The sequence below is a fragment of the Chlamydotis macqueenii genome, chromosome 6 (genome assembly GCF_036417535.1).
Source record: "Chlamydotis macqueenii isolate bChlMac1 chromosome 6, bChlMac1.mat, whole genome shotgun sequence".
NCBI classification, from domain to species: domain Eukaryota; kingdom Metazoa; phylum Chordata; class Aves; order Otidiformes; family Otididae; genus Chlamydotis; species Chlamydotis macqueenii.
Window position 1 is genome coordinate 20,451,698 of NC_141561.1, and position 16,707 is coordinate 20,468,404.

Here is a 16,707-nt window from a genome sequence, read left to right on the forward strand (position 1 = left end):
AACTAAGTGAATTTGAAGTCTGTTGTTAAATCTTATTTTTATGGGAATCTAAGTCAAGAAGAGCTGACAATTTTAAAATCTAAAAGAATTCCAGTCTCTAAAGGAAATACATAAATTATCTCTATGTTTTCTGGTTTATACCTGCTCACAAAAAAAAAAAAAAAAAAAATCACGTAGAGGGGGATTTATTTAGTGACAGAGAGAAGATATAGGACACTCCTTATGGGACCCTTATTACAGAAGGCAAACAAAAGTTTCTGGTGGAATAAGGTCTTAGTTAATGCGCTACCCTGCTCTACCAGGGTAGCAACTGGTTGTTGCAACTACTAGTTGTTGCAACTACCATGTGGACCAAAAATGGTTCCTATGGATTAGTTCGGTCTTCCATTGCCTGGCCACTTATCTCCTCTTGGAAACTGTAATTTTTAACCCTTTCTCACACTTGTGTTCATCAAGAATTAAACTCTCTGTGATACATTCATTTATGCCCATGTACAAACAAGTGTCAAAATAACAAACGATCAAGAACTGAATGCACTGCCTTATGTTCAAAAAAATAAAAATACTCAAAAAATCAGAGAGAAATCCACAAAATATGTAAATACCTCTTTGCTTTCTTCCAGGTCTGATTCACTACTAAATTCTTCTGTGTTTAGATTTTCAAAGTCAGATTCACCCACAGCAATGGGCACTGTTACAGTGAGGCTTGGGTTGTTTATGAATGACATGTAATCACTTTCATCAATTATATATTTTTCCACACTGCTACCTGTGCCTATGCCACTAGTTGTTCCATTTGCATCTTTAATATAGTCATGGTCCTTGCTTAGTTCCACGGTTGTATGGTTAGAAATACAGCTATTTTTGTTGTTCAAATCTTCAAGTGGTTTGATTTCATCTAAAGCTTTTTGTTTTTTAACAAAAGCTTTTTGGATGAATTCACGTGCTTTTCTTTTCACATAATCTATGCCCTTCTGCATTCTTGCTACAGCAATTTGGAGATTATTCATTTCATTGTCGTCATCTGTCACAGCAAGGTTGTCTGCGCTAAATGAGCTCAAAAGCAAGGCCAAAAATAGGTTCAGTACCTGTAGAAAGATAAAGAAAGGATGTTCTAGACTTTACCCTAACAAAGAACATTTATTTTATTAAAAATTGTCATATTAGTGACATTGAGGATTGAAATCCCAATAATTTGCCATAACCAAAGAAAAACACTCTCAAAACTTTTTCTCTTCTCCATTAAAAAAAAAAAAGAGCTTTTAAAATTTTGTTTAGGTCCTGTTCACTATTGTCCTGGTTCTGGCTAGGATAGAGTTAATATTCACCTGAGCTGGGTGGAGAACTGAAGCTGGTAGCCCCTATGGCTGGGATAGTTAACTAATTAACTAACAGCTGGGGTTAATTTACCCAAATTAGCCAAAGGGCTATTCCATCCCATCTGACATCATGCTCAGGATATAAGTGAGGAGGGTGCTGAAGGGAGCCTCCTGCTACTTGGAAGAAACTAGGTGTGGAGATTTGTTTTAAGCCCTTATACTGTATTTGTATTCCATCACTGTTTTGTTTTCTTCTGTCATTACTGTTAAATTTACTTTTTGTTCAATCTCAACCCATGTGTTTTTTTTCCTGGTTTTCTTTTGTTTACCAATTCTCCCCCTGTTCTCTCGGAGGGTGGGGGGAGTGAGAGAGAGACTGCGTAGTCTGGTCCCGATTGGGGCTGAACTATGACAACTATTCAAAAATATTCCTACAACTGACTAATATCTGTAAATGTGTCTTTAAATTCCCACAGTATATGAATATTTTGATGCAAAAATCTTATAATCTAAAAATGGAGATAACAGATTTGCTATTCAACATCATTAAAAAGTTTAATTTATCCCATCACACAGCAGTAAGTAGATTATTTAGGTGACTAATCATACAGGATAAGTAATAAAAAAATCCACGGCAAATGGTTTATAAAGAGCCCATACACTAAAATTATTTGAAGCACAAAATATTTACAAAGAGCCAAAAGACAAATTAAAAATGTGACTAAGTTCTCGCTCTAGCATTCTTAGGATTTTGATATTGCAGAATACTTTGTTCTCAATCCAAAAAAACTCTTATGCTTAACTTTAAGCATCGCTTGAAAGCACCTGCTTAAGTGCTTTGTTGAAGCAGAGCCAGAGCACTTTGTTCAGTTCAGGATTGAGCCCGCTCTATTGCCAAATAATTTTTTGCTAATGCTTTGATTACGTACCACTAGGTTTCCAATCACCATGACCATCATGAAGACCGTAAGGCACATGGCTTGGCCAGCAACCTCCATGCAGTCCCACATCGTTTCTATCCATTCTCCACAGAGCACTCGAAATACAATCAAAAAAGAGTGAAAAAAATCTTGCATGTGCCAGCGTGGAAGTACACAGTCACTTGCGATTTTGCAGACACATTCCTTGTAGTTTTTCCCAAACAGCTGCATCCCAACCACAGCAAAAATGAACACAATGATGGCCAGCACCAGGGTCAGATTACCCAGAGCTCCTACAGAGTTACCAATAATTTTTATCAGCATATTTAGTGTCGGCCAAGATTTTGCCAGTTTGAAAACTCGCAACTGAAAGAAAAGAAAAATATTGTTAGGGCAACCAGCAAGAAAGACACAGAGATATTTTCAAGTTAATTTGTGGAAGGGTATTACTGCAAAATATTCCCTGAGTATGACTGTTCAGTGGGTATCCTCTGATCTAAAAGCATGAAGATGGGAAGTTCAGTCAACAAAATTTTGTGAAGTTAGAGCTTTATATCCTCAAAATATAGTTTTTATGGAAGGCCAAAGAAGCTGCCAGTCACATTAGATGGAATTTAAAATCTAGAGTTCACCTGTTAAGCTCATCTAGGCCACTTTTCTACTGGTATTTGTATAGCAGATCTATTCCTGTGGTGCCAATCATATCAAAATACATCTAGTGAGTCAACTTTTTTCTGCATAGCAGGATGTTTAAAGTGTATATATACAATAAATACATGGGAAATAGGCCCAGGGCACCCATTGCTATCTATTTGTCTGGACCTCTGTCAATTCCCATTGAAGACAGTAAGATAGCACAAGTAATAAGGATTTGTACTAATGAAAGAGACATTAGGATCAGTACAAGGGCAAACACCAAGCAAATTTTTAAGGCAAAAAAGTATACTATTTTAATGAAGCTCCATTGAAAAACCAGTGCAATTGATATATATTTACCAATCTGAATGATCGGAGAACTGAGAGTCCTTCCACATCTGCAAGACCAAGTTCAACCAAGCTAAGGGTTACAATAAAACCATCAAAAATATTCCAGCCTTCCTGGAAATAATAGTAAGGATCCATTGCAATTATCTTGAGAAACATTTCTGCTGTGAAGATTCCAGTGAAGACCTGAATTCAAAATGAAGTTTGTTATTTCAGCAGGAAATATTATATTACAGATTTAGCTGTTGTCTAGGTTTTTAATTCAAGCAACGTATCTGCAATGTCTTATCTAAACCTGATATTTAAAAATAGTTCAGTGTACTGTGGTGATTTATTATGCCCACCTTTCCTTAACAAGTGTCATACAAGCCAAGTAATTTTTTCAATTAATTAAATTTTATGCTAAACAAATTACAGAAACTTCTGTTTTATAACATTTATAATCCAATTTCAACCCTATCAGGATATGGACTTTCTCATGTACTGTACAAACAATATCCCAAATTTGATTTTCACAACACAAAACAGAATGCTTTCCAAGAAAGTACATGACCAAACATCTTTCTTGGTATACTAATTACATTATACAGCAGCATGAATTAGGCCAAACCTAAAAATCCAGAGGGGTCACTCCTTTATGGCTGGTATAACCTGCCATAATCCCATTCAGTTCAACAGAGATAAATTATTTATACCAGATGGGGATCAACTGAGATCAACGATTTCCTGAAGCTGAGGAACTTCTTCCGAGGTGTTGCCAGTAAGTTCAGTAAGGTTGATTGACTCGATAATTTTAATGTCAGGAATCAAAGAGCATTTAAGAATGCATTTTAAGCCTGATATTGCTGGTAATGGTTTCTCATCATGGGATGCCCTGCTGAATGAAGTAGGAATCACATTTAGGAGCCACCAAGGTAGTGACCCTGAGTAGCTTTGAGAGAAGTCTTAGAAGAATTTCCTGTAGGATAGGAATGTACTAAAGCTATTGTTAAAGGCTGCCTAAGCCCTGGTCTGAAATGCTTTCTTTTTTTTTTTTTGGTTTTGATAACCCATTTTCAAGCAAGCTGAACAGAAAATGGGACAGCTAAAGAGAATAATCTGACTGCAATAATGAGAAGATGAACAAGAAAAGTCTGACTTGCTCTGCCTAGGAACACCAATGCTCAAGATAGATTTTATTCCAGTCTTTAAATACATTCAGATATAAACACCAGAGAGGGAAAGGTTACTATTTTTTAAGCTACAGGATTGGAACCACTGAGGAAGAGGTTAGGAATGAATAAGTACAGTTTGAAACACTGACTTTGGTTCCTAATGATCAGGACAGTGAGGTTCTCAAGGAGTTTGAAAGTGGAACTACTGGAGCAGGCGAACCCTGAGAGCCTCTATATTGCAGAAGGGGTTTATGTCAGGGGGCCTAAGACTGGAAGAGGATGATGCTTATATAGCCAGGTTCTCTCACACACCCTTTGTAGTGAGATGTGCACCAAGATTTATATGACGTTTTCTTGGTTGGAAAACATACCTATAAAATGCTACAATACAAAATTTTACATATTGGTAGGAAACTCAGATTCAGAGCTTCCCTTATTTTAAGTATACGAAAATCAGCTAAGCATTTATCTATTACTTCTCCCTTCTAAATCCTGTAGTTATTTACATGATCTGAGATATTTTTCCTGATTACAAAACAAGGATTATTAAAAATCCTATTATAAGAAATCAATTCTTAAAATAAGAGACAAAGTAGGACTGCAGCTGCAGATACTTCTATGTGATCAAACCTGTCAGTTCAAAAGGATCAGAGCTACAAAAAATTAACTCCTGAATTCTTTAATAATTTATCTTTTTAAGTAGAAGGGAGAAAATATAGCTGACAACATGAGGAAAAGATATCTTACTAATTATCTGATGACAAAAAATATAAAAATTGTAAGAGGAAAAAGTACTGCAGGATATTTTTCATAGTTTTACACAAAGCATATAAAGAAAACAAACCACATGTATTTTATAGAAGGAAATTCTAGAAATGCTTTTAAATGGCTCTTTTAGCTATTGTAAACCTGTGCTCAGGAAACAGAGCAATTAAAACCACATTCATAATTTAAAGATTTGTATTGTATTGATTGAAAAAGTAACACTACTTCTTCATGGAAGTAATGTATTTCCTGGTTTAGTAGTTAGACAAATCAACTTCTGTTTAAGATGGATTTTACTTAATGTAGCTTTGGTGCCATTTAAAAAATTTTTAATTTGGCTTAGCAGAACACTGCAGTATATTGATTTTACAATATCCTAAGTTACATAAGCCAGGGTTGGCAGTGAAATTTCAAAAAATGTTCTGATAGAGTCATATTTAGAGGCCAATAAGTGTCCAATAAATCTTCTAAACAATAATAAAAAAAAGCTGTTAAAACTCCTTCTTTCAGTTATTTCAGACATACTTCCTTCCAAATCATGAACATAAAACCCCAACAGACTTACCAGATTTCCAACTGAAAGTACATTATTGAATTCATCGGTCATCGGATAATGTTCCATAGCCATAAAGAGTGTATTTAAAACAATGCAAATTGTAATAGCCAGGTCAACAAATGGGTCCATTACCACTAAGTTAACGATGTGTTTTACTTTTAACCAATGTGGACTGCAGTCCCAGATCAAGAAAATATTTGCAAATTTATACCAACATGGTGGGCATTTCTGTCTTGATTCTTCAAGTTCTGTGGGAAAATAAAGTTTGTACAGGTAACTATGTGATTGCTGTAACACTCCTCAATCCTATATGAATTGCACAAGTCAAGCTGTCTATCTGAATTTGTACTGATTACCCTCCTATAAGCATGCTCTTGATGCTTTTTTACTGGGCTTTTCAAGAAAGTCTTTAAAAATTGCTATCAAATGTATTTATTTTGTTCAAAGCTTCTCTATCAAGCACAACTTCTTTGTATTCCAATCTCTATACCGATCAGTATCAATTTATTCATCGATTTGTATTATGTATTTAATTGTTCCTTGATTACACTTCAGCCTGTTCCTCCCACTTACTGTTCTATTATGTGAATATCTTAATTTTGAAATTTTGGGCGATTAGGTAAAAATTTTCAATATAATTTTAATTTCTACTTAAAAAACCCATTTTCAGCACTTAGAATAGCACTTCTTTAAAGACTAACTGAATAAATATAACTGCTAAAACTACATATGTATTTCAACAATGGTTGCATATATTTGAAAAATATTCAGTGGCCTTTTTGTGTCCAATATTTTTTTTTAATTACTATGCATAAGCATCCACTCAGTTATGGCCATCAAACATAACTCTGGAGTCCTGGTGACCACATAAGGTAGACAGTGGAAAACAATGAGACAGAAATGCTTACTTACGTAATAACTTCAATACTCACTTATGTAATAACCTTAATGAATTGAGAGCTTTGAGTTCACTGATAAATATGTGTCAGTTTATGGGATGGTATCTGTTACTTGAGCTATTTCAAATGAGTTTTTAAGTTTTCAGAAGTCCATTGGAAAAGCAGGTATTAAATATTAAGATATGCATAGCACACACCTTCCACAGTGTTTGTGAGGATGCTAGCAATACTCATGGCTCTTTCCCTTAAAGCTGGATCTTCCAGAAAGTCCATAGAAACATGAAAAGAACTTGATATTCTCTTCCTCATTTCTGTTTCTGTAGTGGTGCCCTATACAGAGAACAATGATAGGTGAGACCATGTTGGAGAAATAAGATAAGCAAATACTACATAGAATCCTGTTAATAATGTCTTAGCTCAGATACGTGCTTCGTGCACTTAAATTTTTATCATGTCAGACTTTTATTACTTTTTAATATCATTTAAATAATTTTTAAAAGATATGAGGCAATAGTTGCCTATCTTCAAGACTGAGAAAGTTTATTTACTTAACTTTTGCATTTCTCTCCTTCAAGCTATGAAAAATGATTTAAACAATGAAAAAGGAATGAGTTCAAAATATTGTACAAAATCTTTGTAAACTCTAATTTTTTCCCTTGCTCCTGCTGATGGAATATTCTGGGCTTTGTAACATAACAGTCTTTTCCCCTAGGCAAACTGTAGCAAGTAAGAAAAGTCTGACTTCCTCATGCTTCCTCATGCTAGTATTTTTTTTTTAGTAATGTGAGTAGACGACTTTGAACTAGGCAAGAAACTTTTTGAGACGTCTTCTCTTACCTTGTGTATGGTAAGAGATTGGCAGCAATATGTGCTGCATATACGGTCACATAGACTTTTGTATTTTTGGAAGTATATATTGAAATGCAGTCTTCCAATGAACTATTTGTTCTTTACACTATAGAACTCCACCAACAATGGATGGAAAATATATAGGAATGAGAAATTAATTATAATGAAGAATTAACTTCTTTACGTTTTTAACAGGGCTAATAAGAAAGAATCTTATCAAAATTAACTAATAATGCTAATTTTGATAAAGTGGTAAGAGCAGCATCATATTGATTGTAGTTATAAGTTAACATTTTTGTATACTATTTTCAATTGTATAGTAACTATGATTTTGCAGACCATAGCCAGATGGACCTTTAGATCATCAAAAGTCAACTACAGCACAGTAATACAGTAAAGCATAGTGCTTTTACAAATGTGTAAGTAAGTTAATATTTCATTACTTGGAAACTGTGAATTGTGTTTGTTAGTTCTGAGAGCATTTGTAAGTAAATGCTTAGGTTGCAAACCTATCTCAGCTGTTTCATTTATTAAAGATTTTACAAGATGCAGGAGCATTCTCAGCTTGACCAACCAGGAAGCATTGCCAAGGGTTCCATTCTGTAGAAAACACTGGCTGGTGCAGTAAGAAAAGGCCACGATGCCTAAGCTATTTAAAACTTTCTTACATTGTTATCAGTAGCTGGTTTATCTATTATCACCTCTGGCAGAAGCTGTCCAACAGGCGATGTAGGAACAGATGGTCCACCAACCAGGGAAACCACCCCATTGCAATCCACAGTGCTGTGCATCTTCCCATTCACTGGAAACACTGCCAGCATCCTGGATGACCTACTGGCCTGACTAATGTTACTGTTGCGCCGTTCACCGTGTCTGCGCGGCACAAAGAGAGAATCTCTTCTGCTATCATTGTCTTCAAAAGTGCTGTGCTCATCATCAGCAAAGTCATTTTCTGATCCTATATCCTTTGCTCTACCTCTGAAGCTGAAAAGACTTGTTCTGCTGTTGCGCCTTGGAGAAAACAAGGAGCCTCGAATGCTCAGCAAAGACTGCAGGCAGAGAAAATTTGTGATTATTAGCTGAAACCTTCAAACTTAGCATTGTTATTAGGACAGCATAGGGGTTTTTTTTTCTTATATGAGAGTAAACATTTTTCCCAGAAGCTAAGCACTGCTGTGAATTTTTTGTATGTATTTCATTATATTTATATTTTGCAGATGGAAATACCACTGTTCATGGATTCTTAAGACAAAACCAATTTTGAGCATTCCTTTCTCCTAATATCAGTTAGAGTTGCTGAGTAGAGTAGTTGTCCAACACCCATCAAGCAAAAAAGGGAGTCTACACACGTACATTCTTTCTTGTAAGCAACATCCTGCACAAATTGAAGCAACCTCCAAACATCATTGAAGCAGAAGGAGAATATGAGGTTATCATAATGGAAGAACACTGTAGCATTTTAATATGTCTACATAATATATAATCACTCTAAAAAAATTCCACAGAATCAATCAGACTATTTTAACAGGATTTTTAAACGATTCTATTACAAGAATAGAGATATGAGGTTACATTTAATTCTCTGTGGTTTTTTACAAGACAATCCAGCAGCTACAGCACTTTCTCTCAACTGCTAACAACAATAATAAAGTTTAATGAAAATCTCAGTGTTTCCTTTCTTTAGACAGTAGGGTCATATTACAGTACCAGGAAGACTAAAGTAGTTTTGTAACAGCCTATGATGCTTTAAATGTATGCTTCTACTAAAAATGACTATAAGCAATACCTGATGTGGAGAAGAATACTTCTTTTCGTATGTCAATCTATTGCCTTCGATAGATAATCGGAAACCTTTCCTTCTGATGCTCTCTTCTGATTCAGATTTGTGAAATTCATCTTCATCTTTTTCCTCTCCTCCAGATTGTTCTTTCTGTTTCCTTTTTTTCCTTCTATTTCTCCTCTCTTTTGCACTCTTTGAGCTCAATTTTGATGCATCTGAGGAACTTTCTGAGAGCCCTCCTCCCTCACCTGCAGCACTGGGCTCCCTGGACTCTGCGGATGCTGTTACTGCTGCTGCTGCCACCGCTGCTGCCTGCCATGTAGAATGAATTTGTGTCACTGAGCAAACCATGATATTGTGTTTTTTTTTAAAATTGACTTACACAGAATTTCTCACCCAAACAACTTGGATCTTAGCGCTTTCCATAGATATCCTCTCCCTAGTTCTTTTTTAATTTTTATTACTCAATTAATTCAAGATATGTGTGGGTCATAAGCTTCTTCCATCTTTTATGACTGGTTTTAAAGGCAGAAGTATAACAGACTGTATTAATGACACTAGACTAAGAAAAACTATATATATATATATAATATAATAATGTATACCTAGTTTTGAACATTCCTTCTTGATTATGGCTGTATCTTTTACAGTACAATGTATTTGGAGAAGAACAGAAAATCTCTGAGGTAACTCTGCTGTTGAAAGTCCCTACAGGGTATTTATAACTCCAAATTGAGAAAGCAGAGGATGAGCATCTCAAGTAAAATTACTTCCATGCAGTTCTGTGTTACTACACTATAAATTATACCTGAGCTGCTTCTTGTTGCTTCTTCAGTTGTTCCAGCATCTGTTGAAATTCTGCCTCTTTCTGCTCTGCCTCTTCCATGGTTGCTTGATTCTGTTCTTCATAGGCCATGGCGACCACAGCCAGGATCAAGTTGATCAGGTAGAAAGAACCCAGAAAAATCACCAGAACAAAAAATATCATGTATGTCTTCCCAGCAGCACGCAGTGTCTGGAAATAAGAGTACATTTATAAGCAAGAATAGGTTAACAAAAGTTCTGTTTTCATATTGTTAAAATTAAGATAACATAAGTAAATTTGTTTTAGGCCTCTTGCATTATTGGTACAAACATATTTAGTCTATTTTGCATTAAAAAATTCTCACCAATTGATAAAGGTTTTCCCAGAAGTCTTGAGTCATCAAGCGAAATAGTGACAAGAAAGCCCAGCTGAAGGTGTCAAAACTTGTGTATCCATAATTGGGGTTCCTACCAGCTTTCACACATATATATCCCTCTGGACACTGTCTACAAAGACAAACTAGATGTTACCTTATATAGTTATTTTAATATTATCACCTGGAATGTTCAAGAGAATATTAAGATTTTTTAAAAAATGGATTTTTCTTTAATCAATCAGACTAGAAAAAATAGCAGTTGTGGTTTTTAATAGAAAATTATTTTAAAGGACACTGGAAAAAAATGGGCAGGAAAGGCACATAAAAATTAGTGTCAGAAGTTTAATCTAAGCTTCTAAAACATAATATTCCAAATAATTTATTTAATTGTTAACGTTACAACATGAATACCAATGCCAGTGTTTTCTACTGTCTGAGCCTGTTTGTACCCCTAAGTGCAGGTGGAACTGCAAAATAACATGCATTTTCCAGCTGCTGTCTGGTACTTCTCATCCAGGCAGGAGCTCCACTAATACCAAATTACTGATTGATTCATGCAAAGACTAAGCTCATCTAATGAATCCACCGAGCTCTGACCAGGAACCCAAATCCTCAGTCCAGTGTAAAACCCTAGTATTTCTTATGTGAAAGAAAGCAGTCACTCCAAATATAGCACCCCTCCAACCACATATCTAACAAATATGGATCTAATTTGTACATAGAGCAATAATATGATTAAATTTGGTCTTACCCAGCATCAGAACTATTTCCGCAAAGCAGAGCATCATTTTGCCCTTCCAGAAAATAAAAATGACCTGTTTAGAAAAGAATTTTTATTAAATTATAAAATTCTGAATATGAAAGTTTTCTTACAGCTCTATGAAATAAATAGTCCCGCTCTAAAAGTGTTAAGTGATTTCAGATGCAATTTTAAACAAGCAGTATTATTTATTCAGCAGGACCAACTTCAGAATAAATGACAATACGAATTGCAGGAAGTGCTATCACTCACAGCGCTTACTGTTAAAATGCCAAAATGTACTAACAATCCTGACAGATGCTGCAGGATGTAGATGAAATGTACAATTCTCGTTTCAGTTTGATCACCGGACTAAATCACACTTTGTGAAATGATATTGTATAGTTATTTATTATAATAATTATGTTGTATCTGAAATAAATATACTGATAATTTATTTCAAACTGTCAGATTAGCATTGCCAAGGGTTCCAGTTTGTCACTTACAAATACTTGTGACCATTTTCTAATATGTGAGCTCTGTGAAAAAACCACCCAGCTGCCAATGGCTCTAACTGTTAGGGGTGCATACGCACTGCAATGAGCCCACTGATTGGTATGAAGGCCCTGGTATACATCTAAATTTAACTCAGACAGAATTACTGCAACAGTCACCGACTTGTGTAAGTAGGATTTTAGGAGCATATGATGAAATTATTGACCACCTTAGGAAAGAAAAATTGAGTAAGTTTCACCAAATCACCCTGTAGCCAATCCCATAATCTGTATAGTAATCCTGCATGTAAAGGGCATTTTATATGGTTTAAACAACAAAGACATTGACCTATGTATTCACAGAAGAGCAAAGAGGATGCACAAACCATTGTGCTTATCATGATTCACTTTGCCTATATTCTTGAGAAGTGCTTTTCTTTTTCCCCTAAAAGCAGATGCCTACAGTTACTAAGCTCTTGATTTTGGAACAATTATCACAGGAGGAGCTTCCTCCTGCAGTAACGATCTCCCATTTGATCACAGGCTTAAGGATGCAGTTTATACAGGGTCAGACCACATAGCCCAGTATTCCGTTTCTGATGGAAACCAAAAGCGTTGCCTCAGGATGTCTGTAAGGACAGGGCAGGGACCTCGTGATACTCCCCTGAGCACGTCCCCAGCTTCCAACGCTTCTGAAGCACAGCAGCTTCGGAGTTAGGGTCTTACCTTTTTCATTTCCTGAGAAGATTTAAACCCCAAATTGGATTTCTTTTCATTGAACTAGCCCATTAGATTCCCTTAAAATGATCTCATGTGAAATGCTACCAGGGTAGCTGAGTTTAAACTTGACTGTGGCTGTGCCAGCTGTGCCCCCCAGGCAGGGTTACTACAGAAGCCAATGAACTCCAAGTCTGAGGAGGTGTCACATGCTACTGGCTCAGCACATTGTTTTGCTGCAGGAGGGACATGGTACCCTGCCCAGGTACATCTCTCCATCCTGTGAGCAACATTCACCATTTGGAAAAGTTAGGTTTTAAGGTGTATGTAGATCTTGTTCTGACACTCTGTGAAGGACTCAGTTTCAATGTCTAATGATACCCCGGCATCTTACAGGGTACAATCTTCTGCACTGTGCAAAGTGCACAGCCCTGTGTGCGGCCGCTGTCATTCTGGGCTGGTATGCATTGCAGAACTGCACTGTGCTGAAACACAGCCATAAAGTTAGCTGACATCATGCTGACCACAGCTGATCCTTATGAGGCAAATCTTATCTGCCTTATGTCAGCTAATCATGATTAAAATATGCTGGAACATAACAGCTGGTTGGGAAGAATGCAAACCTGACTTGATAGAGTTTACATGGAGCAGTCAGTCATGATCAGTACTGCAGCAGCTGAGCTGAACCGCTAAAATAGGGTCTTTATTCAAGTTCTGTGGCTCAGATGAGATGTGTAAGCATGCTGTACTTGCCAGCTCCATAGGAAATAACAACCACTCAGGCTTTCTCTGAGTGCATTGATACAGTCATGACAAATGCTCAAAATATTGTCATGATAGGAAAATGTTTATAACAATACAAGCTGAGTGGTATAAGCATGTGCCCCTAACTAGATGCAAAACTTTCATATATTGCCAAAGTAATGTGAAAACTCTCTCACTACATCAAAGGGGTGTATTTGCCTCCCCTTTAATAGGGAAATGGGAAAAAAAATCCCTGGTATTTACTTTGAGAGAGTTTACAGTTCTTTGGGTAAACCTAGGGTAATGACTGAGAATAATTGTTATTTCACAAAATAGATTGTGAGATGTTATTTCCCAGAAAAATAGAATGCTTGTGGCAAGCTTGCCAAGGTAAACTTAAACTTATCTAGCTTTAAGTGTATCAGATTTGTTATCTCAGAAAAAGGAAAAAAAAAAAAAAAGAGTGCTTGACTCACTAATGCTAGGAGTGCTTACATAAAGTCTCTCTAAATGGTACTTCCAAAAATGAGCTCAGTGACAAAATTAGGGCTTATATGCCTTTTTTTTTGCATATCATAAACAGCTACTGGCATAAAAACTTTTGTAATTCCTACTAAAGACAGTGCCAATGCACTGCTCTGAGATCCAGGTAAGTCCCTTGTTATTGCACCGTGACACAGCTGGTTTAAGAGCCATTGCTGTATCCTGTCTACCCATGTGCAAAAAGAGAGCAGAAAGCTGTGAGAAGATAATTCTTCTCTTTGAAACTGCTAGTGAACAAGGACAAGCTTATTAACTTCCTAATAAGACTCATATTTTCATTATAAATTTCATAATACATATGAAATCCTGTGTAAATATATAAAAGGTTCAAGTAGCCATTCAATAAAATACTTTCTATAACTAATTCAATTCAGGTTCATTTGTTAGGGGGCTTCAGGTCTTTTAAAAATCAAATTAAATCAGAGCTTGGGTTTATAGATTCTTTCTTGAAAACCCAGGAAATGCAGTTTGACCTTGAAGTCTGTGTCTTCATTAAGAGGTTGCTTTGACTTTGTAATAGCCTGTGGCATGGGATCTCCATGAATTCACATGTTCCATGAAAGTGAGTTTCACAAAAAGATTGCATCTTGATTTAAGAAATTCAGATGGAAATCAATCATAGTCATTGATGAGCTATGTGATCACAATTTGAAGCTGTTTTACTTCTACTCAAAATTTGTCTGGCTTTGACTTGCAGCTATTCAACCTGGTATATCTTTGCCTGCAAGATCAAAGATATGTCTATGATGAAATTTCTGTTCCCCATGAGTTTTTTCTCAGCTGTGATCAAATCACCCCTTAAACCTTCTCTTTGATATGCTAAGTAGGTTGAGCTCCTGGTCTATCTTGATACAAAGTATGTTTTCCAACCCTTTAATCATTCTGCTCTTTTCTGAACATCCTCCAATTTTTCAACATTCTATCTAAATTGAACTTTATATAGTATTCCAGTAGCAACTGCAATAGTGCTAAATACAGGGGTAATACTGCCTTCCTGGTCAATAATTTATTTATGCCAACAGGATACTATTTAGCTTTTTGGCTACAGTTTTAGCCTTAATTTGTCAGGCTCCACAGTGCCTCGGGTGCCTTAGCCTCCCTATTGCTAAGGGCTTTCCAATTGCATTTCTGTATTCTGCCTCTCCGTTGCAGCTCTGCAACCTTTCACATTAGCTGCTATGACCATGTGTTCCAGAGCCTCTGTGGCACTGTTTTTCCTTTGTTCTTGTGCTATTTTTCATGTTGCTTTTATTCTCATGACATTACACCTGCAAACACATTATTGTTGCAGCAGGTACTGAAGCAATTGTCTCTGGTGTGAGATTAGCTCCTCTTTCTCCCCCTTTTTCCTACTCCTTGCTTGTAGCTTTTGGTTTCTATTAGGTGACCTAATAACATGCATGTACAAGCTTAAAAATCAACCAGCCGTGCAGCACTCTCCCTGATCAAAGTGCGTTCTAATTGGTGCTAATAGCACTGTAAGCAGGAACAACCTGTAGGGAGTTTGAGGAGATGCTAATGAAAACCACACAATTACTACAGGAAAGGTATTATGGAAAGATCACTGCTTCACTGGAAAGGATACCCAGGGGAGGAGACTCACCTGAGGATGCCACCACTTCTCTTTGCAACTGGCCACTGTGGTCAGTTTTCCCTTTTCCCTTCCCTTTTCTTTCTTTGTTTCCCCTTCATTTCTTATTTTTCTCCAAAAGTAACTTTCACTGTTAAACCTGATGTGTGCTATCAGCTACATTCTTTATGCATGTGAACCTGTATCAACATGAATTGTGCAGCGTTGTTTCTTAGCTTAGGTTTGTAACCTCGTGTTTAATTGTACTGAAATGCATTTCTTTATCTATTCTCAGTTTGCCACACTGCTTTGTATCAGCAAAATTGGTTGGAAAATCATACTCGGGGAAATTAGCAAAATGTAAAGATGCATCAAAAGAGCTTCTGAAGAGGTTTATCTGAGATTGCTGCTATTCAAGGGTTTAACTAATCTAGACGATGGAGGAACACTGTCCTGGTTTTATTTAGGGGGGGCGGGGGGCTTCGGTGGCAGCTTCTGTAAGAAGCTTCTAAAAGTTGTTTCCCCTTTGTCCAGTGGACTCAGCTGGACCTAGGGCAGACCTGCTGCTGGCCAAGGCCAAGCCAATGGGTAGCAGAATTTTCCCTGATAACACTTCTGTGATAACGTATTTAAGAATGGGAAAAAACAGAAAAAAAAAAATAAAAAAGAAGATGTGAAGATGCTGAGCTGGGGCAGAGAGGGGGAGGTGTGAGCCTTGTGGGCCTTGCACACCACCGCCGGGCGGCTGACTGGGCCCAACTCAGCCCAGCTTGGCTGCAAGAAGTGGAGAGGAGATGAGATGTGAAGAGAACCTGAGAGGCTGCCTGTTGTGAAGAATTTCTGGTGAGAGGAACAGCTGCAGACACCAAGGTCAGTTCAGAAGGATGGGGAGGAGTAATGCGGCTCCTGGCAGAGATTCCCCTGCAGCCTGTGGTGACAACCATGGTGGAGCAGGTTGTCCCCCTGCAGCCCATGGAGGTCCACCGAGGAGCAGAGATTCACCTGCAGCCCATGGAGGACCCCACACAGGTGGTGGATGCCTGAAGGAGACTGCGGCCCATGGAGGGCCCACTCAGGCAGTTGTTCCGGAGAGACTGCACCCCATGGAAAAATGACCCACATTGGAGCAGTTTCACGAAGGACTGTAGCCCATGGGAAGGACCCACAATGGAGCAGGGGAGGAATGTGAAGAGTTCCTCTCCCGAGGAGGAAGGAGCCATGTAAAACGACAAGTGATGAACTGACCATAACCCTCATTCCCTCTTCCCCCCTGTGCCGTGTGGGGGATGAAGGTAGTAGAGATAATGTTAAGCCCAGGAAGAGGGAGGGGTGGGGGAGGTTATCTTGTTCTCTTTCTCATTATCCTGCTTTGTTTTTAGTAATAAATGAATAGTTTTCTCCAAGTTGAGTCTGTTTTGCCTATAACGGTAACTTCAAGGATCTCTCCCTGTCCTTATCTCAAACCTCAAGCCTTTTTCTTTCATTATCTCTCC

The 16,707-nt window shown here is 37.3% G+C and overlaps 1 protein-coding gene across 3 annotated transcripts in view; it reads right to left on the reverse strand.

The window, feature by feature from the left end:
- LOC104476148 (sodium channel protein type 1 subunit alpha) overlaps positions 1 to 16,707 on the reverse strand; it is a 68,399-nt gene that overhangs the window by 35,093 nt on the left and 16,599 nt on the right. For 2 of the 3 annotated variants that reach the window (XM_086750286.1, XM_086750287.1), the window contains exons 7-16: positions 11,159 to 11,222; positions 10,396 to 10,537; positions 10,035 to 10,241; positions 9,233 to 9,538; positions 8,115 to 8,495; positions 6,795 to 6,927; positions 5,708 to 5,946; positions 3,236 to 3,409; positions 2,249 to 2,605; positions 606 to 1,088 (exon numbers count right to left, since the gene is read on the reverse strand). In XM_086750286.1, the coding sequence (XP_086606412.1) occupies positions 606 to 1,088; positions 2,249 to 2,605; positions 3,236 to 3,409; positions 5,708 to 5,946; positions 6,795 to 6,927; positions 8,115 to 8,495; positions 9,233 to 9,538; positions 10,035 to 10,241; positions 10,396 to 10,537; positions 11,159 to 11,222 (2,486 nt within the window). The remainder of the gene's footprint in view (positions 1 to 605; positions 1,089 to 2,248; positions 2,606 to 3,235; positions 3,410 to 5,707; positions 5,947 to 6,794; positions 6,928 to 8,114; positions 8,496 to 9,232; positions 9,539 to 10,034; positions 10,242 to 10,395; positions 10,538 to 11,158; positions 11,223 to 16,707) is intronic. The other variant, XM_086750288.1, reaches the window with a different exon arrangement.